At 39.9% G+C, this 22569-nt stretch overlaps 1 protein-coding gene across 2 annotated transcripts in view; it reads right to left on the bottom strand.

Moving 5' to 3' along the window:
- Positions 1-22569, bottom strand: part of KATNAL2 (katanin catalytic subunit A1 like 2) — a 51912-nt gene that overhangs the window by 13045 nt on the left and 16298 nt on the right. Inside the window, exons 4-13 of one of the 2 annotated variants that reach the window (XM_034774599.1) lie at positions 20620-20662; positions 20046-20160; positions 17654-17752; positions 17012-17110; positions 15967-16044; positions 14833-14931; positions 14220-14283; positions 12829-12947; positions 6656-6747; positions 4676-4786 (exon numbers count right to left, since the gene is read on the bottom strand). In XM_034774599.1, coding sequence (XP_034630490.1) covers positions 4676-4786; positions 6656-6747; positions 12829-12947; positions 14220-14283; positions 14833-14931; positions 15967-16044; positions 17012-17110; positions 17654-17752; positions 20046-20160; positions 20620-20662 — 919 coding nt within the window. The remainder of the gene's footprint in view (positions 1-4675; positions 4787-6655; positions 6748-12828; positions 12948-14219; positions 14284-14832; positions 14932-15966; positions 16045-17011; positions 17111-17653; positions 17753-20045; positions 20161-20619; positions 20663-22569) is intronic. The other variant, XM_034774600.1, reaches the window with a different exon arrangement.

The raw sequence follows: 22569 nt of genomic DNA, 5'->3' as shown, positions 1-22569 counted from the left end.
TAAATTAATTTTAGATTCAAAATGTGCAATTTTGAATTTTACGTTTTTAATTTGTGCAAACTTTGCAGCATATCTGGATTGTGAAGTGATCCAAAATTAAATGCTGAAATAGTCAAAACTGTATTGTCACTGTAGCACAACTATTCCCATAACGAGATTATAAATCACATACAAAGATCAGACGCATATGATGATCTTTTTATCTAGAAAACACACTGAGAGGTCAGCCTCATGGTTGCCTCAACGGAGGCCTGTAAGGTCCAGATCCTCAGGCATCCTGCTATCTCTAGACTCCATCTTACAGTTGTTACGGGTTCGGCCACAGAGATCACCTTGGGACTGTCACCTAATGTGCTAAAATTACCTCTGAGCCCGTTTTACCTGCCAGCTTGGGACTCCAGAACTCTGCCTTGTTGAGCCAGACACACTAGCCTGCTGCAGCACAGACCCAGGGTCTGGGCCACGCTCCTGAAGCTGCAGACTTAACTAAAAACAGCTCAGCAGGTTATCTGTCTCCAGCACCCAGACCCCAATGGGATACAAACCCTAAATAAATCTATTTTACTCTGTATAAAGCTTATACAGGGTAAATTCATAATTGTTCGCTCTCTATAACACTGATAGAGAGATATGCACAGCTGTTTGCTCCCCCAGGTATTAAATCACTTACTCTGGGCTTATTAATAAACAAACGTGATTTTATTAAGTATAAAAAGTAGGATTTAAATGGTTTCAAGTAATAACAGCCAGAACAAAGTAAGTCACAAAGCAAAATAAAACAAAAACACGCAAGTCTAAGCCTAATACATTAAGAAACTGATTATATGTAATATTTCACCCTCAAAGATGTTCCAAAAAGCTTCTTTAACAGACTAGACTCTTTCCTAGTCTGGACCTAATCCTTTCCCCAGTCCAGTCTTTGTTAGATCCAGCAGACATCTCAGGTGGTAAGCAGTGGTTTGCTCATAACTGGCAGCCCCCCCTTTGTCCTGCCCTACCCCCTTTTATGGCTTTGGCACAAAGTGGGAAGCTTTTGTCTGTGCTTGTCCCCACCCCTGCCTCATCAATGGAAAAGTACAAGGATTAAGATGGATTCCAATATCATGTGACATGGTCACTGTAAGACCCCTAGTCTCCATTTTTCCTGGGTTGGCCCACACCTACACAGGAAAGCTTGCAAGTAAATAAACCATTTACAACCATTTGTCCTAGTCAATGGGAGCCATCAAGATTCTAAACCACCATTAATGGCCCACATTTTGCATAATTACAATAGGACCTCAGAGTTATACTTCATATTTCTAGCTTCAGATACAAGAATGATACATGCATACAAATAGGAGGAATATATTCAGTAGTTTATAACCTTTGTTATGATACCTTACAAGAGGCATTTTGCATAAAGCATATTCCAGTTACATCATATTCACACTCATACGCATATTTCCATAAAACATATGGAGTGCAATGTCACAACGGCTTCTGACAGTCCCAACTTCTCCCTTTGCACTAGTGTGCATGGGCATGAAGACTTGACTTTTCTAAAGAGACTGAACACCCTTTAATATTGTACTGCTGCATGAAGCTTAGCTACCTCAAGGACTACTTCAGCAATTGAGCATGAAAAGGAACTATGAGTTGTTCAAAGCCTCTCTTTTTAAAGGGTAATGATGCTGTAATAAATTACCATTTTAATAGTACATTACCAATGAACCACATCAGAAGTGGGTTATTAATATATTCACCGTTCACCTCAAAAGATAATTATTTGCATGTGCAATAGCTACTTATGTTGAAGTATTTGTTAAACAATTGGATATTAGTGGTTTTAGAATGGAATTAATCCTATCCTGATCTATTTTTCTAGTATGTATTGTAATACAAAACAGGCCAGATTCTGCACTGATTTAAATCTACAGGATTGCCCAAATAGTAAGTCAGCACTGAATGTGCCATAATAAGTATTGCAATTAAATGCATAAAAGGCAGATGATGGCTTTGATTTTTATTTTCATTGTGCACATAACCACAGAATCACCAACCATTATATATAAGGATGAAAGGAGAATGCAGAGACCTTTATGTTAATTGAGGTGTTCATTTTTTATTGTTGATTTAATGCTCACAAAAGGTGCTGTTATGAGATTGAAGTTGTCTATTTATCCCACAGCAGGTAAAACATGCAGGATAAAATCTTTAAGAGCACCTAAGGGCTCTTAAATTCCTAAGTCCCACTGAGTTTCAATCAGATTTAAGCTTCTAAATGCCTATGTCACTTTTGAAAACTGGACAGGCACCTAAGAAATTTAGGTGCATTTGAAAACTCTACCTGCTTCAATCCTGACTTGGAGAAACCACTTATAGGTTAAGAGGGGAGTTCATTCTCTGTATCCACTCTGTCCTTGGCCTTTCTGATGTAAGTGCCTACAAAAGGATCAATTAGTTCCAACTCTGGTGGGGAATAAAGTATTAGTGAAGACCCATTTTATCGCCTCTTAGAAAGTTATGATCGAGATGATGTAACACACAGATTTGTACATGTGTATTAAATTATGCATTGTAATTAAAGGCTTTTTCACATACATTTGAATGAAAGCTGTTGTGGATACACTGACTGCAGTTGTTCAGACAAACTGAATGCTGCAACATAAATGACAACTCACCAGTCGTAGACCACGGATCTCCAGTCACAGAATGAGGCTCTTCCAACAAATGCCCCTAGGGTGTCCTTGTGAAAATCAGCCAGAGAACCACCAATCAAAATAAAAAACCCAGCAACAAAACATGTGGTTCTTGTGGATGTGGAGCCCTCCCTCATCTTGAGCCACTTTCAGATGGCATCATTATGTGGTTGTCACAATGCATAGCTAAGTAAGTGCTACAGAAATGGATGTTCTTGTCAGTCAGATTCTGTACACTGCCACTATTATGTAAAACGGAAGAGTCATTTATTAATACGGATACTTTTCTGTGAACATCTGTTGAGTAGAAACAGAAGTTTTTTGTTTGGCTGAGGGGTCCTCAACTTTTTCATACTGTGCACCATAGTTTAATACAGATGGTCTTGACCTTCCCTTTTATTCTTGACCCCATGTGGACCACCTCTCCTTCAATTCATGATCACATATCAACTACAGCACTTGCTCAAAGAGGAAAGTCATGCTAGGGAAGTATTCAATATATTTGCCATCTTTTAAATTCATTTTAGTAGTAAGAAATAAAGAAGGAACCAACACCATGTGATCTGCCAGCTCTCTGCAAACCTCCAGCAAGTGCTTCACAGACCACAATTTGAGAACCACTATTCTAGTGCATGGCTACAACAGCCTTCTCCCTGCATCCTCTTCTATCATTAGACTTGGCATATAAAGCAATACAAATACACTGCATTTGATGAACTAACTACTGCAGGAAAACTATATTGGTATTCACAAGAAAAATATTGTACTGAACTGGTTTGTACGTGTGCTGAGTGGAATCAGAACACTTCAGCTATACATCTTCTTTCTCTTTGGCGGAGGCCAGATCGGTCCTCTTCTGCTTATATGACCTGAAGCAACCCAATTCAGGCTAAATGCATTGGGGGCACAGGAGTGGGGAAAATACTACCTCTGCTTCCATTTTCCCCATGTGTTCACTGGGAATTTACAAAAGAGACCTTATATAGGTGCACCACAGGAATTGGGATCATGATGGCTGGCTGCAGGAAGATGTATGGAGTTAGGAATCAGTCCCTTTCTGTGGCACTGTTCCCCAGCTTGTCCTGAATGTATCCCGTTAGGAATGGATGCTGCTTCCTAGACTATAGATGCTATGGTGATGGGCACAATATAAGAACACAGATAGACACACTCCTGCATTGGCTGCTACTTCACAACTGCAGGGGACTTAGCAAAGGGCATCACATTTCCCCTGCTGAGGTCATGCTGCTAGGGGAAAGCAGCACCCCCCTTAGCTATTTCCTACCTCCATCCATCTCTTCCCTGCAGAACCCTACTCGATGCCCCACAAGGGCTTTCCCAGCTGCATGGATGGTTTCTAAAATATCCATCTTACGGAGTTTCCTACCGTCTACCCTCATCCCACAGGTTTTTCTGAAGGAAAGGATCTTCTAGCTTCATAGCATTTAATTTATTCTCTCCCTCTGCTATTCTTTCTGAACTCTAGATATTTGAGGATACAGTTTGTATGAAAGACACTCAATGATGCTATATTGTATTTTCCATTAACAGACCATTTATTCTTCTAGATCTAAATGAAATTAAAGAAACTGAAGGGTTTTATCCCCCAACTTTTAAAAGTCACATATTAATACCAATAAAATCCAACCTATTTATAGAGTATCTTTCTAAGCACTGGATGTTTTAAGCACCTTACAGTTCTATGCCGAAGCCCTTCTTAGCTTAAACATAGTAAATAACTTGGGTATAAAGTCAAATACTCCATTTTAAATATTAGCAGCTGGTCACACCAGCATATGTCGATTTGATTATGGATTATTCTCATGTGGCACAAATAGCAAGAATTGTAGAATTTAAAAGTGAAAGCTCCAAATTAATCTTTAAATGCTTTAACCAAATATCAAGGCTTTTTCTGCAAGAGTCTAAATAAAATCTTTATCTGTGCTTAGAGGCTCATGCAAATGTATTCAAAATGTACTCTCTGGATCTCTTACCATGGCAGATTGGAAGCTGCTAAAACAAATACAAGATCATCAGATCGGGCCAAGCCATCCATCTGCACCAATAATTCTGTTTTCATCCGCCGACTTCCTTCGTGTTCACCACTACCAAGATTCAGAGAAATGTTGTTTGCTCAGTGCTTTAATGCAATCACCTTTATTTAGACTGTCATTCAGAGCAGCTGACCCCTAGTCACAGTTTTGTCCCAATTCAAAGCATGATTAAGTACCCTTAGCTAACATCCAAGCATTAAGTCAAGCTTCCTGATGATTACTTAAATGTGCTCACTTCAGTGCATTAGCTTGGAGTAAATCCACTATTAATGGAGTAAAAGAAAATATATATTTTGTTTTATCTTTGCATAAAGATTAGTACAAAAAAAACGAGTAAATACCAGAGTTGGTATTTAGAGGGAAATGTTGCTAAGCCTTGGGTTAGCATTATGTAGGAGAATTTATAGAGAAGTAAAGGTTGCAGTTAACATACTAACATTGTCGATGTATTCAGTGCAACTAGTGTAAAGAGGAAGAGTTTGTGAGAGAATTTAAATTGGCACAGAAAGACATATTTACTACGGAATTTAGTACAGTGTGTGTCTTTTTTGTTTGCTCCCGAGAAAACAGACCATGAAGAACTGAAACAGTAAAAGCCAAACACATTCTTCTTTCTTTGAGATGGAGGGTTAGGAATCCCACCTAAGAAAAGATGAGGTTTAAGGGTTTGCTCCTGCAATGTGAGAACTCTGACCTCAATACAGTAAAATATTTTAGCAAGTGCATAAGTGCTTTGCTGGACTGAGGCCTGGGATCCAAAGTGCTCAGCACCTAGCAAGATCAAGCCCTAAGAAAGCCTAGAGTGTATGCTCTGCAGTTCAGGTATCGGGTCCTTTTTCTGTAAAGTGTCATCTTGACATATGGTGCTATATCAATATTTAATAAAATAACCTCATTCTTGGAGATGTACCCCACTTCGATCCATCACTCACTGGAGTCAGGGAGAATTATAAAAAAGTATGAGGGCAAAAGCTGGCCTATAATTTATAGCCATTAATTGGCAATGATTACAATTTGCATCTTTATAATGCAGTGTACTGTATACATTCTTTATGAGGACATATAAACACCTGGGCATGGTATGCAAAGCATCTAGAAACCTCTGTAAAGGGCACCCTATGCATATACTGTAATAAAAACGACATCTATAAGTTGTTTTTGCCTCCAATCCCATCAGTTTTCTGATTTTTCTTAAACTTTAACTGTATGTATTGTCATGGATGGCAGTATTAATGTTGCTTCATTCTCGCTGCTACAAACCCTGCCCATAGTAATTCCTTTACACAGTGATGCAACTGCCTCCTCTCTGGCCTTACTGTCTCTCACCCAGTCACCCCCAATTAGTCCATCCAAAAGGTTGCTGTCAAAGGTCATCTTCTCATTTTCCTCTGTGAATCCTTTCACTGTTTCCCCATCCTCCAGTCCAAGCTTCTTATTTTAAAGGACATTCATAACTGCATTCTTGTACCCCTCTCCTACTCATATTCTTCCTGGGCCAACATATCCCAGTTAACCCCACTCTGCTCGTCATGCGTTCTTCTGTGCCACCCCTTATGCTAATATCTATGGATTCATAGTGGATTATTGTTGGAATTATTCAGGCATGAGCCTTACAGGTTGAAAATGGGCTTAAAGAAAAGTTATTTTAAAAAAATTAAATCTAAAAAAAAATTATTACAGTTAAAATACAACTCAAAATAGTTATTCTGTCAATGGGATCTAAATTATAGGTCTTTCTAGGGGCCCAATCATGCATCTATTGAAGTTCACGGAGTAGGTGCAGGCCTTATTTGAACTAATGGTAACAGGCTCAGTGCACTGGTAAGTGTTGATTGGCACCCAATCAAAGCACTTATTGAATATAAATTAGTTTTTAAAAAAGTATTATTTTGAAGCTTCACAAGCTAAGTCGTCAATTACCCAGGATGATTGCCTCTCTGACTCATTACCGACTCCAGCTCATCCAAGAAAATTGTGGAGGGAGCATGATATCGGGCAAGTTCAAATAACACCTGTTCAAAGAAAAGAATCCACAAAACAGAATTAACAACTGTGGCAAGCAAAAAGGCGATAAGGGCTATTGATACAAAAGCTAGATAATGATACAAATCAGTGCACACATCACAAAAACCTTTTGGGGCAGGGGTGGGGTGGGGTGGGGAAATGGAATAAAATGTTCTGACTTGGTAGAGGGGTCCAGAGTCCTTCCTTAATTCTGAAAGGTTTATAAAAGGAGAGATAAACACACACACACACACACACACACACACACTTTTCTGTCTTTACATTTAAATCTTTCCCTCTAAATCCTAGCCAAGTACATGGAGAATAATGGGATAGAAGAAAAGGATTCCATCGAAGGATTCTGGGGAAATCCGAAAATGTTACCAGAAATTAAATATTTTTCTTCTTTTATTGCTGCTCCATTTGTTCCCCCCCCCACTCAAATCCTTATTTAAAAAAAAAAATCAAAACAATTCCAATGAAGAAAACAAACAATATTCTCTTAATCAGAATAAAGTAATTCTTTTATTTTTCCTGATGAGAACATTATTCTAATCAAACAGAATGGTGTTAGTTTCTTTCACTGGAATTTTTGTGATTTTTTTTAAATAAGAATTTGAGAAAAAAACAAATGGCGCAACAATAAAAGAAGAAAAATATTTGCCAGTCCCTAATGCTAAATTTCTTGTCGGAATCCTGAATTGCTGTAATGAATCTGCCTCCATATTTCCTGTTTTTGTTACCCCATGACTGTGTTAGGTCTAATTTAGGCTTACGATTGTAGGGACTTTTATGTGCCAGTAAAGTGCCACAAGCAACTGTAGTGATGGCTGTGATACTTCCCAGAGGTACCCAGGGTGGTAAGGCACCTTGCTACCACATGCCCTTAGCATGAGGAAGTTTTGTCTGTGACGGTTATGGATCAACACGACTCCCCCATCCTCTGGCAACACGAGCACTAACTTCCAGACCTCCCTCTCAACGTGCAGGTTAGCGATAGGCACACACAAACTGCCTCTGGAGTCCCCAGTCCCTGATCTACTGAACAGTCACTAAGCTTTCAGATTCTCTATTCCCAAAGAAACAGCACACCAGCTTATTAGATTCCTCGAAGGATCACCAATCCGCTTAACATACAGCACTTAGATATATTTATAGTGAAATAGGAATAAGTTTATCATCAAAAAACAGAGATTCAAGTGATAGAGTGAGAATATTGGAAACAAATGCTTACATTTAAAACATAAGAACGGTCATACTGGGTCAGACCAATGGTCCATCTTGCCAGTACCCTGTCTTCCGACAGTGACCAATGCCAGGTGCCCCAGAGGGAATGAACAGAACAAGTATCATCAAGTGATCCATTCCCTGTCGCCCATTCCCAGCTTCTGGCAAATAAAGGCTGACAAATCATAACATTCTTTCTAGAGCCTAAACTAACTCACAAGACATTCCCCAGTCTCCTATAGAATAGCTTACCCCAGTCCTTTTCCTAGCATTTTCAAACAGGAAGGCTGAGTTCCCCCTTTCATAAGATCAAGGCTGCTGGCAGATTGTCTTCACAGTCTGAAGCATGCCAAGGCTCCTCTCTGCACCCTCAGACAGACAAGACCAGACCTGAAAACAGGCTGTCCCCCACTCTTGTGGTTTAACTCTTCCTGTTAATTTCCTCTGAAGCCTCCACAAGCTCTTTGTTAGCATTTGACTCAATATGCTAATACACTTCTATTTTAAGACACACAATAAGCAGTGGTCCATCAGGAAGATAAGTCTGTCTCACCTACTGGCAGGAGAAGTTTATCTCAAGTTTATCTACCTTAGAGCAGTGGCTCTCAACTTTTCCAAACTACTATACCCTTTTCAAGAATCTGATTTGTCTTGTGTACCCCCAAGTTTCACCTTACTTAAAAACTTACAAAATCAGATATAAAAATACAAAAGAGTCTCAGCACACTATTACTGAGAATTGCATCCTTTCTCATTTTTACCATAGAATTATAAAATAAATCAAATTGGAATATAAATATTGTACTTACATTTCAGTATACTGTATACAGAGCAATACAAAACAAATCACTGTCTATGAAATTTTAGTTTGTACTGTCTTCGCTAGTGCTTTTTATTAGGGCTGTCGATTAATTGCCGTTAACTCACGTGATTAACTCCAAAAAAATTAATCATGATTAATCACAGTTTTAATCGCACTGTTAAACAGTAGAATACCAACTGAAATGTATTAAATATTTTGGATGCTTTTCTACGTTTTCAAATATTTGATTTCAATTTACAACACAATACAAACTGTACAGTGCTCACTTTATTTTATTTTTATTACAAATATTTGTCCCGTAAAAATGATAAATGAAAGAAATAGTATTTTTCAATTCACCTCATACAAGTAACTGTATTGCAATCTCTATTGTGAAAGTGCAACTTACAAATGTAGATTTTTTTTGTTACATAACTGCACTCAAAAACAAAACCATGTTAAAAACTTTAGGGCCTACAAGTCCACTCAGTCCTACTTCTTGTTCAGCCAATCACTAAGACAAACAAGTTTGTTTACATTTACAGGAGATAATGCTGCCTGCTTCTTATTTACTGTTATGGGTTGGACCCCTTGGGAAGTCATCTGATGTGCTGTGATACCACTGAGTCTATCTGTTCTGCCAGCATGGACCCCCTTTAACCTGTCTTGCTGAGCCAGGCTTTTAAAACCTCCTCTAACACACACACAGGCAGGGCCACACCCAGCTGCAGATCACCTCTGGGAAGACTCAGCTTAGGGGACTTGCTCCAGCACTCAGACATCCATCTCCCTTGGAGTACAGACCCAAAGATATATTATGAAATTCGCTTCTTCTCTCAATGTGGAGGAGGTTGTACACAACTTCTCACTCCCCCAGTTAGAAATCACATAAACTGGATTACACATAACCCAGTTGTAAATCAGAAATAAATTTATTAACAGGTGTATTTTCAGTAGTTAAGGGGGTAGCAGACAGAACAAGGCAGATTACTAGGAAAATAAAACAGAACAGGCAAACTAAATTTAATACACTAAAGAAACTGGTTACATGCAAGTTCTCACCTAAATATGGTTCTAATAATCTTCTTTACTGGCCAGACGCCCTTCCAGCCTCGGCCCAGTTCTTTCCCCCAGTTCAGTCTTAGTTGTTTCCAGCAGTCATCTTGGGTGAGGTAGCAGGGGAGAACTGATGACCTGGATTACCTCACTCCTCACGCTTAAATAGGATTTGCATAAGGCGGGAGCCTTTGTTTCCTAGTTTGACCACCCCTAGCTTCTTGTGGAAAAGTACAAAATTCAAGATGGGTTCCAGTCTCGGGTGACATGATTACATGCCTCTGTAGGGCCCTTGTAGCCATCCTTCACAGGCTAATCCACACATTCACAGGAAGACTAAGCTCTTTTACAGTCCATTGTCCTTGTTGATGAGCCATCCGCCCTGTCTGGCTTTTCCATGGTTGTACCTGAAGCGTTAGCAGTAGGCGTCACCCAAAGTAGCATAGTTGAAATACAGATACATAGTCAATATTCCTAATTTCGGATACAGAAATTATACATGCACACAAATAGGATAATCACATTTAGTAAATCATAACCTTTCCAATTATATCTGACATGAGCCATTTGCATAAAGTATATCTCATTTATGTCATATGAATATCATAAGCATATTTTCATAAAGAATATGGAATGACACCTCACAACGTCACCTGAAAATGAGAACAGGTGTTCGCATGACACTGTTGTAGCCGGGATTGCATGGTATTTATGTGCCAGATATGCTAAACATTCGTATGTGCCTTCATGCTTTGGCTACCATTCCAGAAGACATGCTTCCATGCTGATGACGCTCGTTAAAAAAATAAATGCATTAATTAAATTTGTGATTAAACTCCTTGGGGGAGAACTGTACATCTCCAGCTCTGTTTTAACTGCATTCTGCCATATATTTCGTGTTATGGCCAGGGCCGGCTCCAGCTTCTCTGCTGCCCCAAGCGGCGAAAACCCCCCCCCACAAAAAAACAAACAAAAAACGATCGGCAGCAGCTCATTCGTGCCGCTCCATTCTTCAGCGGCAGTTCAGCGGTGGGTCCTTCGCTCCCTCTCTTCCACATCGGCGGCACTTCGGTGGCAACTCAAAGAGGAAGAGAGGGACTGAAGGAACCGCCGCTGAATTCCAGCCAAAGACCTGGATGTGCCGCCCCAATAGCGGACGGGGTGCTGCCCCTTTGTATTGGCCGCCCCAACCACCTGCTTCCTTAGCTGGTGCCTGGAGCTGGCTCTGGTTATGGCAGTCTCAGATGACAACCCAGCACATGTTGTTCGTTTTAAGAACACTTTCAAAGTAGATTTGACAAAATGCAAAGAAGGTACCAAAGTGAGATTTCTAAAGATAGCTACAGCACTCGACTCAAGGTTTAAGAATCTGAAGTGCCGTCCAAAATCTGAAAGGGACGAGGTGTGGAGCATGTTTTCAGAAGTCTTAAAAGAGCAACACTCCGATGCGGAAACTACAGAACCTGAACCACCAAAAAAGAAAATCAACCTTTTGTTGGTGGCATCTGACTCAGATGATGAAAATGAACGTGCGTCAGTCCACTCTGCTTTGGATTGTTATCGAGCAGAACCCATCATCAGCGTGGAAGCATGTCCTCTGGAATGGTGGGTGAAGCATGAAGGGACATAAGCATCTTTACTGCATCAGGCACGTAAATATCTTGTGTCGCTGGCTACAACAGTGCCATGTGAATGCCTGTTCTCCCTTTCAGGTAAACAAGAAGCGGGCAGCATTATCTCCTGCAAATGTGAACACATTTGTTTGTCTGAGCGATTGGCTGAACTAGAAGTAGGATTGAGTGGACTTGTAGACTCTAAAGTTTTGCATTGTTTTATTTTTAAATGCAGTTATTTTTTTTTTACATAATTCTATATTTGTAGTTCAACTTTCATGATAAAGAGATTGCCCTACAGTACTTGTATTAGGGGAATTGAAAAATACTATTTATTTTTTCTTTTTTACAGTACAAATATTTGTAGTAAAAAATAAATATAAAGCGAGCACTGTAAACTTTGTATTCTGTGTTGTAATTGAAATCAATATATTTGAAAATGTAGAAAACATCCAAAAATATTTAAATAAATGGTTTTCTATTATTGTTTAATCACGCAATTAATCATGATTAATTTTTTTAATCGCGTGATTAATCACACTTAATTTTTTTATTTGCTAGACAACCCTACTTTTTATGTAGCATATTGCAAAATTTGGCAAATATCTAGATGAGTTGATGTTCCCCCTGGAAGACGTCTGAGTAACCCCAGGGGTACACATAGCCCTGGTTGAAAACCACTGCCTTAGGGTGACCTGCCTTTAACTATAAGGTCTAGAGAACATATTTTTCAGCATATACACATAACTCCTCACATATTTTCTATACATACAACTCACAATGGTTATGATGATCAGTGTGACGCAGGCTTTCAGTACATAACCTTACATGACCCCTTTTGGTGAACCCAGGAGATCTCTTTATCCTGATGTACCTCTGTGCCCTATGCCAGCTGGCATCAAGCGGTCTTTGGGTCACAGTGGCAGAGTCTGGAGCAGACCATGACAGCTGCCATTCCCAGAGGGAGCTCCTCAGCTGATCGCAATCAGAAAGGAATTGAAACCCGAACATTGTAGGGGGTGGGGCGCACTGAGGTCTTACTGCCAGTAGATCTCAAAATTTAGTATGCCTGCCTGGGATCTAATGTGTCAAAAATCTTTGAGTGCTGGGGAGATCTGGTTCATCTTACTTTACAGAGCTGAAACATACCCACAAATCCAGTCAATACAACAACTTCATAAAAGTAATAATATTCCCATTTGACAGAAGGGGAAATTGGAACAGAGAATGAAATCACTTGCCCAAGATTTCAGAGGGTATCAATATCAGAGGAACCACTCAGCATTTCCTGGCTCACAGTTCAGTGCTCAATCCATTAAAAAACACCTATTCTCCAGCTAGTTACATGACACCTGTTAGAGTACAAAGAATATGAAGATGATAATTCTTACCCGGACAAGTTTTTCTGAATCACCACGCCATTTGCTGACAATAGTGGACGCTGAAATGTTGAAGAAAGTTGTATTGCACTCAGTGGCAACAGCCTTAGCAAGCAGAGTCTTTCCAGTACCTACAAGCAACAGGGATGAGGAAATCCACTCTGACTAAATAAAATGTAAACGTAGGAATAACTCCCTTCATCATCTTACTAGTCAGAAAATGAACATGGACAGCAAGAGTGGAAATCGCAACAGAGAGTCCTGTGGCACCTTTAAGACTAACAGATGTATTGGAGCATGAGCTGTCGTGGGTGAATACCCACTTGGTCAGACTCATGAAGAGTGGAAATGCAATTAGAACTATTTGGAGAAAAGCAGGTAAAGCAGGACTTCAAGTCACAGCACTATTGACAAATACATTCAAACAGTTTCTGAGGTACTATACATTGAGATGATCAGAGCACCTCAATGGGCTGTCTTGCGGCAAATAAATGCAAGCACATACAAGACCAGATCCAACACTGTTTCACTGGGGGCAGGTAGCAGCTTGTCTAACACACTAATAGTTCTACAGACTCCCCAGATGCTCTCAGGTTATGTCTACACTAAAAACACTACAGTGTAGACACTTGCTACAGCAATGGGAGGAGTTCTCCTGTCGCTGTAATTAATTCCTCTCCCTGAGAGGCGATAGCTAGGTCTATGGAAAAAAATCTTCCTAGTATTATCTATACCAGAGGTTAGGTCAGCATAACTGTCTCTCTCAGGGCTGTGGATTTTGCATGCGGATGAAAGTTTTCAGTGTAGACCAGCCATCGGTGTCTAGGCAACTTTCCAGTGGTGCCTGTGAGGGTGACAGAGATCGTGTGGAGAGCAGTCTGGACAGTCAGAGCATTTGGAGAGACTGCAGAAGTGTTGTGGTGCAGGACAGCCTCCATCCCTGCTAGCAGGAGACCAACAACATTTTCAAAACTAACTCCTAAATGAAGAAGAGAGGCAGCTGGGACATTTTTCCAGGAAGGGATAGTCCAAGCCAGATTTCTTTGAAGGTCAGTTCCCGCCAAATTAGGACTATTGGCAACTATGGCAAATGGAGCAACAATACAAAATTGACATGACCTCCGAAGCACACGACTGCTCTGATTACACTTGGAGTCAAGAGTGTTGGTTGGAGGGAGGATTTAGGTGTAGAAATATCCTAGAGTTGTAGGAACTCTGGATGTGGCAAGAGGTAGATCGAAGGGCTAAACTCGATGTCACCAAGTAAATTTGTTAAATTAGTATATTGGATCAAATCAGCATGAAGCTCTTATAAAAATGCATTTATAATTCATGTTTGGATAGAAACAAAAATAGCAATATATGTAGATACACCTTTATTTATAGTATAAAACTATACCTACCTGGAGGACCATATAGTAATAATCCTTTCCAAGGGGAGAGAATCCCTGTAAACAGCTGTGGGTACTATGGAAACAAAAGAGCAATTCAAAGATTAAAAATATAAAATCTGAGTAAAAATGCCATTTTTTGCAACAATCCTGTACATGCAGGAAATCTAGCAAACTAGAAGAGAGGAAAAATAAAAGAATTACACAATAGATATTACCATACAAAATGCTACATTTAACCAGATGAAATCTATTTTAAATGTATTTTTCATGTTTTTACTTTGTATAAATGGATATAGGTTGCTATTCTCTTCAGTAATTCATTTCCCTATAGCATGATGTGTCTGGCAGCTTTTCTTTAGTCAAAATTCCCACAGAATAAGTACTAACGGACTGGGTTTTTTCTATCCAGCAGCGGCGTATTTGTATATGAAAAGTTACATGAGGTGTCAACTTAAATTCCATTTGCTGACTAGGAATTGCATTCAGAAAAGGACAGATACAATCAGAGGTATGGGACAGCACTTTACAAGGAAAATGTTAACTAGCTGGTGATATTTTGACCATGATAATGTACAGAAATGGTGTCCAGTACTAGTTTTCTCAAAGCTATTTAGAGCCTTACCCTTATAGGATACACAACTGCTTCCTTGACTAACCGCTTGGCTGCATCAAGTCCAATAATGTCATCCCACTTTATGTTTGGATTATGAAGATAAATGTCCTGCAATGCACATTTGATCTTTTTTTAGAAAAAATAATGTTTTCCTGTACAAATATAATAAACCCGGAAGTAGCAAAACAGCCCACTTATACCAAGATGTGAAGTACTAGTGATATTAAGTGATACAAACTGTTTAATGTACAGTATAGGCTCGTAACTGTTAGCTCACAAAAGGGAAGCACTGGAGACACACAATAGTAATTCCCAGGAAAAACACTATTGATGGCTGGCTCTCATTGAAGCCAATGGAGATTTGCCATTGGCTTTAAGGGGAGCACAGGAATGGCCATAGTGGATGAGACCAATGATCCATCTCTTCAACAGTGGCTAGTATCAGATAATTCAGAGCAAGGTGTAAGAAACTCTTAATGGATAATTATGGAATAATCTACCCAGGGAGAACATTCTATATAATAATTAGTCTGTGCCCTGAAGAGTTCATTCAGATAATTTCATTCAGTTCATCAAATTATCTAATCCATTTAAATCCTTCTAAGATCTGGGCCTCAATAATATTTTGTGGCAGTGCGTTCCACAGATGAATTTTTGCGTAAAAAGGAAAATCGCATCCTTAATATAATTCGTTGGGGACTTAATTGGGACCACATTGCTGAATCAGAGTCTTAATCCATGTCACTGACTTCTTCAGCCATCTTGGTAATATATTAAAGGTTTTCCTTACAGCTGACTAATGTGCGGTTTCTATAGAAAGGACATAGGGAAACACAATGCTGGTCTTGTCAGTATATCTCCAACAGCATGGAGTGGTCAGTATACCCCTCAGCCCCATGAGGATGAGTGATCTAAATTATTTCTGTGTGTTCTAGGCCAGGAAAAAAGCTTTTCTAGCATCATTACATGCGAGAAAGGGAAACACATTGGGTCTAATTTATCATTGATAAAATTTTAATGGAGATACACCAGGAAAAAAAAAAACTGGCCTGGTACCTTACCAACAAAAAGAAACCAACAGCATTCTCAGACACCTACAGTAACCATACTCTCTAAATGACTGAAATGAAGATCCAATCTTACTCTGCTTATAACTGTTGCAAGTTCTCTCATCTCACCACTCATGCCAATAAAAGCACTCAGAGGTTTTAACAATCGTTCCTAAAAAGACAGAAGTAGTAAGTGGATGTCAACAATTTATTTCAGTAAATTTTTAATACAAATTATGAAGCAGTTTCAAAACAGTAACACGGTGAGGCAAAAAATGTTAAAGGTACAAATAATAACAATGACACTGAATTAAGTCATATTTTAGATGCCCCCATAGCTCTTCTAAGAGTAAGCCATTATAGGAGATCTCCCTAAGTCCTAATGGGTGAAGTTATGACTCAGGGCTGGATTCTGCCACCCTTACACACAGCAGGTAGCTCCCTTACTCCACAAACAGTTCTATTTATCTCAGCATAAGAATGGCAGAACCTGACTTGCAGGGATTAAGGCCCTTGAGGAATATAAACGACTGTTATCACACTTTCTCATGTGCTGTTTTAAAGGATGAAGTTCCTTTCAAGTATAACAGGCAGCCCCAGACTGGGTGAGAAGGGGTGATTTTGCTGGTGGCTTTGGCTTGTGGCAGACAGCGGTGGCCTTGACCGAAAACCTCTACCCCAAAGATTTTAGTGTCCTGGGGAAGGGCTAAGATAGAGAGAGACATCAGTACCTTGCCATAAATTTGGAGACAGAAGAAACTGCTGGCTGGAACTTGAACACAGAGGGAAATAGTCTGTCCCTACTTAAGTCAGGGGCAAGGATTTCACCCAGATCTGTTTTGTGGAGCTCTGAAAATTGTGCTATATTTGTGAATTATAAGATGTGATTTGTATTTGCCACAAACATCCCTGTTCGGGAAGTAAATAATGTCAACAGATTAGACTAGTGTTGGTGTCCATTCATTGGTTTTTCAGCAAGGACATAAGCTACTTCAGAAATTCAAACCCTTCTTTACTAACTTGGAAGTTGGGACCACGTCAATTATGGTATTTTATTTTACTTTTGTTCCCCATTGCACAGTTCAATACGTAGTTACTTCTAAAGTTAATTTTGTTAGATGGAAATAATAATCCCTTACTGAAGGATCTGGATCACAATTAAGGCTGTTGGAGGCTACTTCATTTGATGCGCCTTTGATAGCATCTTGGATCATCCCACGGAAGTCAATTATTTGGCCCTGAAAGAAAAAAGAATGATGTAATAGGCTTTATCCTATCTAAATAAAGTATCTGATTCTACAGTTAAAACTTCAGGAATTACATAGTACAAAGCAAGCTTAACAGGATGACAGCTCTCCAACTACAAAAGGCAACAGGCCAAATTCTGCCCAAGAATCCCCATTGACAATTGCCCAAGAAGTGGGGAAAGAACCCAGGTGTCTCAACTCTCAGTGCTGTGCTTTAACTACAAAACGATCTGTCCACCACTTTCAAGCAGCAGAAAAAAAATTATACTTTCAGCTTCCATTTTTACTATTAGGAGTTGGACTTTTCTATTCTATTTCTACATTGTTCCTTAGTTCGATACAGAGTGCACTAACTATGCCAAATAATGGGCTAAGGATAAAAGTTACAGTCCACCAGCAAACACATGGGAGACCTCAGACAGCCACACAGAAGAAGTAAATGTACAGAAGAGTCATATCAAACCTTCGTGTACAACTTCTTTGTTTTTCTTCATACACGTAGATGTGTTTTGTGCATAGAAAGTTTCTACTGACCCTTCTTGGGTGAGTGCTTTCTCCTCCACCACCTCTGTTGATTGCTGACACATTTAAACCAAAATCAGCTTGCTCCCGAGTAACTGTATTGTCATTCTCCTAAAGAAAAATCAGTTTTAGAAAAACATAATTTCTTTCCAAGCAGTTGAGTGTTAGACTTCCCTGTAGTCCTTCACACATGCCCAGATGGTAAGAGTTTTCAGCTGACCTTTTATATTCCACTGAACTTGTACCAATAATGCCTGATGTTAGTATGTAACATTATTATGTGCGTCTTTAGGTCTCAATCTGGCTAGCTGTTGAAAGCAATTCAGAGCCACAGCTCTAGCACTTAGCATTCACTCGTTTCCTCTGCAGAGAGTTTTCTATATAGTATGGAGAAATCAGCATAGTGCTCAGCAATGAGAAGAAACCTCTATGAGCACCATGAACTGAGCACTGGGGTACAGAAGGTATAACAGATGTGACTGGAAGAGGAGGTAGAGAATGAGCAGTGCATCTGTTTAAATGCAAATGATGGGCCATTTTAGGATTTTAAGTTACTCCAACATCTATCCATGACTAGTGCTACTGCTGTGTACTAAATTGCTGCACTTACAAAAAAGTGACAGCAGGGTCAGGCATGAGATCCAGCCCCTAACACAGAAACGTGTCCAAGGATTTTAAGAAAACAATCTCCGCCACCTACTCAATGCCTCAAGAATCATGCTAGGCACAGAGTTCTGCCTGGCCACCAGTCTGGTGTTCCTGCTTCCCTTGACTTACTTCACCTTAACACATAGTTAATAGCAAAGCATCATGGTCGGCAGCCCTGCCAGACTCGACCCCAAAGAGCAAAAGACCACAGTGACAAATTACACTTACAAACTCAAAACTCAAATGTGTTAGACTGGGTTGTGTGAATGTGTTTATGACTGAGACTGGACATCTTATTTGACCTTCCTTGGTCTGTAAACTTCCTTATCTCTAGCACTATGGGACCAATCCTTAAGCCCACTGAAATTAATGGAAAGATACCGGTTGACTTCATTTGCTGATGGATTAGGTCCAATGTGAGATGTTCTTTTCCTCTATTTCCTCGCTGTGCCTTCCTCCCCCCGCCCCCAGATAGCATCTCCCACTGGACTCCTGTGTTGTTATACTTACATAAGCAATAAAACTCTTTACTCACAAACCTCCAAAAGTTTTCTCAGCCTCTTATTGACTATATCATAAGAACATAAGAACGGCCATACCGGGTCAGACCAAAGGTCCATCTAGTCCAGTATCCTGTCTTCCGACAGTGGCAATGCCAGGTGCCCCAGAGGGAATGAACAGAACAGGTAATCATCAAGTGATCCATCTTCTGTCACCCATTCCCAACTTCTGGCGAACAGAGGCTAGGGACACCATCCCTGTCCATCCTGGCTAATAGCCATTGATGGACCTATCCTCCATGAATGTATCTAGTTCTTTTTTGAAAACTGTTATAGTCTTGGCCTTCACAACACCCTCTGGCAAGGAGTTCCACAGGTTGATTGTGCATTGTGTGAAAAAATACTTCCTTTTGTTTGTTTTAAACCTGCTGCCTATTCATTTCATTTGGTGGCCCCTAGTTCTTGTGTTATGAGAAGGAGTAAATAAGGGCTTGTCTACACTTACCGGGGGATCGCCACATGGCTATCGATGCATCAGTGGTCAATTTAGCGGGTCTAGTGAAGACCTGCTAAATTGACCGCAGATCGCTCTCCCGTCAACTCCTGTACTCCACCCAAACGAGAAGCACAAGGGGAGTCAACAGGAGAGTATCTCCCGTGGACATAGCGTAGTGTGGACCCCGCGGTAAGTAGATCGAAGCACGTCGACTTCAGCTACGTTATTCACGTAGCTGAAGTTGCGTAACTTAGATCGATCTCCCCCCATAGTGTAGACAAGGCCTAATGTTTCCTTATTGATTTTCTCCACACCAGTCATGATTTTATAGACCTCTATCATATCCCCGCTTACTAGTCTCTTTTCCAAGATGAAGTCCCAGTCTTTTTAACCTCTCCTGATATGGCAGCTGTTCCATACCCCTAATCATTTTTGTTGCCCTTTTCTGAACCTTTCCCAACCTTTTGAGATGAGGCGACCACATCTGCACGCAATATTCAAGATGTGGGCATACCATGGATTTATATAGAGGCAATATGATATTTTCTGTCTTATTATCTCTCTCTTTCTTAATGATTCCCAACATTCTGTTTGCTTTTTTGACTGCCGCTGCACATTGAGTGGATGTTTTCAGAGAACCATCCACAGTGACTCCAAGGTCTCTTTCTCGAGTGGTAACAGCTAATTTACACACCATCCTGGTCCAAAATAAAATAAAATCAATCCCAATTGCAATGTAACATAGTCAACACATTTGAACCTGTTTGGGGCTGTCCTTGCTAGATGGTTTAGGCTCTGTTGTCCTCCCAGATGAGGTTTTTGATAATGGCCGCTGGTTGATCCTAGGAAGATTATGAGAAGAGCTACTTGCCGTCCTAGGATACAAAAAGCCTTTCAGGGTGTAATTTTTAACTTTTCGTTTTGTTTCCAGCATATCTCACAAGACAGAAGGATTAATGGTGGGATTTTCCAGAAAATACAGCGTTGTTCTAACTTTGGTCCCACTGAAGTCAATGAATTGAGGTCAATGCTGAATGCTTTTAAAAAATCCCACCCTAACCCTTTATATGTGATAATAGAGGGGATATTTCAGATACTTTAGCAATCTATGAATCAGGTTGAAAAATAAAATAAAATAAAATAAAAAAGTCTTACCTAAAATTTTGTTAGCTTTTTAAAAGAAACTGAAATTCCACCATTTAGTTTGCAGAGTGCTCACTGGTATGTTAGTTTAGTACCTCCAGGGTATCAGAGCATTAGTGTAACAGTACCATGTTTTACTCTTAGGGGAAAATCTTCTGCCCAGTGCCCAGCCCAAATGACTTTTGCCTTACCTTCTTGGTTTTCCTCCATTTCTTGGTTGCTGTTTATTTTCTGCTGTGGCAAAATAAATATTGAAATTAGAAATAAATAAGAGTGGGATGCCATGGTCAAGGAAGAAAGAAAATTTCATTTTTTCTTTTAAAAACATTTTTGAGTGAACCTTGTGCTTGTGAAAGTTGCGAGGTTATGAAGCTCAGAAATTAAAGTCACCTTATAAAGCAGGTACAACACCAGCAGTAACAGAGTAAACCTGCCAAAGTGCCTCAATCCTGACATGACTAGTGGAGAAAGTAGTTCAGGCTTATTAAGTCTTTAGTTCCATTCAGTCTTTGGTCTCTCTCCTGAGACTTCAAACAAGGTGCCAAATCGACACTGGTTACTGTGATATGGACCTTTCTTCACTAGGAATTGGATTGAGCCCACTAACCTCATTTCACATACAGCATTGTAACTTTTACCCATTGCCAAATTAGGACAGATTGAGGGTTGCAACCAATAACACTTAAGAGTCCATCCTTAGGACAAAGTGCTGTCTCACACCATTTTAATCACTCTGCCTTAAAGCTGCCAAGCTGCAACATGCCATCACAACAAAAATGTCACAACCTGATAATGCTCCATCAACCCTCAAGTTATTTTCCAAGAATGCCTGACATAAGATTCACACACACACACACACACACACACACACACAAGAATGTGAGGTCACTCAAAAGCCTGGATTAGATCCAGTGATCCAGAGATTAAAGGTTCTGTACCTAATTAGCATTCTCCCCTTAGTATCTATAGATAGAATATTACAAGGGACAGATTCTGATATTCCTCAAGGCACTGGCCTAGTCTTCACTTACCGGCTGGTCCGGCGGCACGCCATCGATGTTCTGGGATCGATCCCGGAAGTGCTCACAGTCGGCGCCGGTACTCCAGCTCGCCGAGAGGAGTACGCGGCATCGACGGGGGGAGACTTCCTGCTGCGTCTGGACCGCGGTAAGTTCGGACTAAGGTACTTCGAATTCAGCTACGTTATTAATGTAGCTGAATTTGCGTACCTTAGTCCGATTTGGGGACTTAGTGGGGACCAGGCCACTGATTCAGTGAGACTGTTTGGGAACTTAGGCATTACTGAGTCTGAGTAAGGCAATCACAATCTGGCTGTAAATATGATCTAACAAATGCTCTGCAATGGGACCATTATCCTTGATTTGCAATTAAGTCCATCATTTATACATTGTAAGACTGACTTTTTTTAAACTAACTTCAAACACTAGACCCTGTTTGTAAATCTTTCTCCGATGCACACACTACTTGCTTCCAGCCACTACTGATCTTTTACATCATTGTGAATGTCAATCTGACTGGTGGGTTTTAAAAGCATTTAATCCATGCAGGCACTATTATTTTTATATACACTTCAGTAGCGTCCCATTTACCTGGGATCTTCAAACTTCCTAATAAGCTTTTGAAGCAACTGAAACTGCTTGGAGATATTCTCTGCCCACTCATCCCCTTCTCGAACAAACACCACTCCATAACTTTGCATCTGCTTGTATTGTTGTTCTTATTGCCTTCTGTAACCCACCTGTTGCACACAAGTTCAAGAACACTCAAGATCTCACGGTCCAATCTCAATAGATCTGTTCTGACTTGCCTCATACAGTATTGCCTTTGCTTGGGCCTCTGGAGTGCATGTCTTTTGGAGCAAGGACCTGTTATTTGCTTGGTAGATACCATTTAGTGTAAAGCATTGTGCTACATTAAATTGAATAATAATAATGGTGGGAATAAACTTTGAAGAATGATCTTAGATGACCTCTAGGCTACAATGTTTCCCTTTAGTTATTCATTTTGTATTTGAAAATAAAATCAGAAGTAGAGCATTCTTAATATTGTTACCCAAAGAGGAAAAAAAATGATAAAATATCTGTATAATATTTTGCACTTAGATATTTTTTTACCTGTAG

This window comes from Trachemys scripta, chromosome 6 (assembly GCF_013100865.1).
Source record: "Trachemys scripta elegans isolate TJP31775 chromosome 6, CAS_Tse_1.0, whole genome shotgun sequence".
Classification (NCBI taxonomy): Eukaryota; Metazoa; Chordata; order Testudines; family Emydidae; genus Trachemys; species Trachemys scripta.
This window is presented reverse-complemented; position numbering and strand designations above follow the sequence as displayed.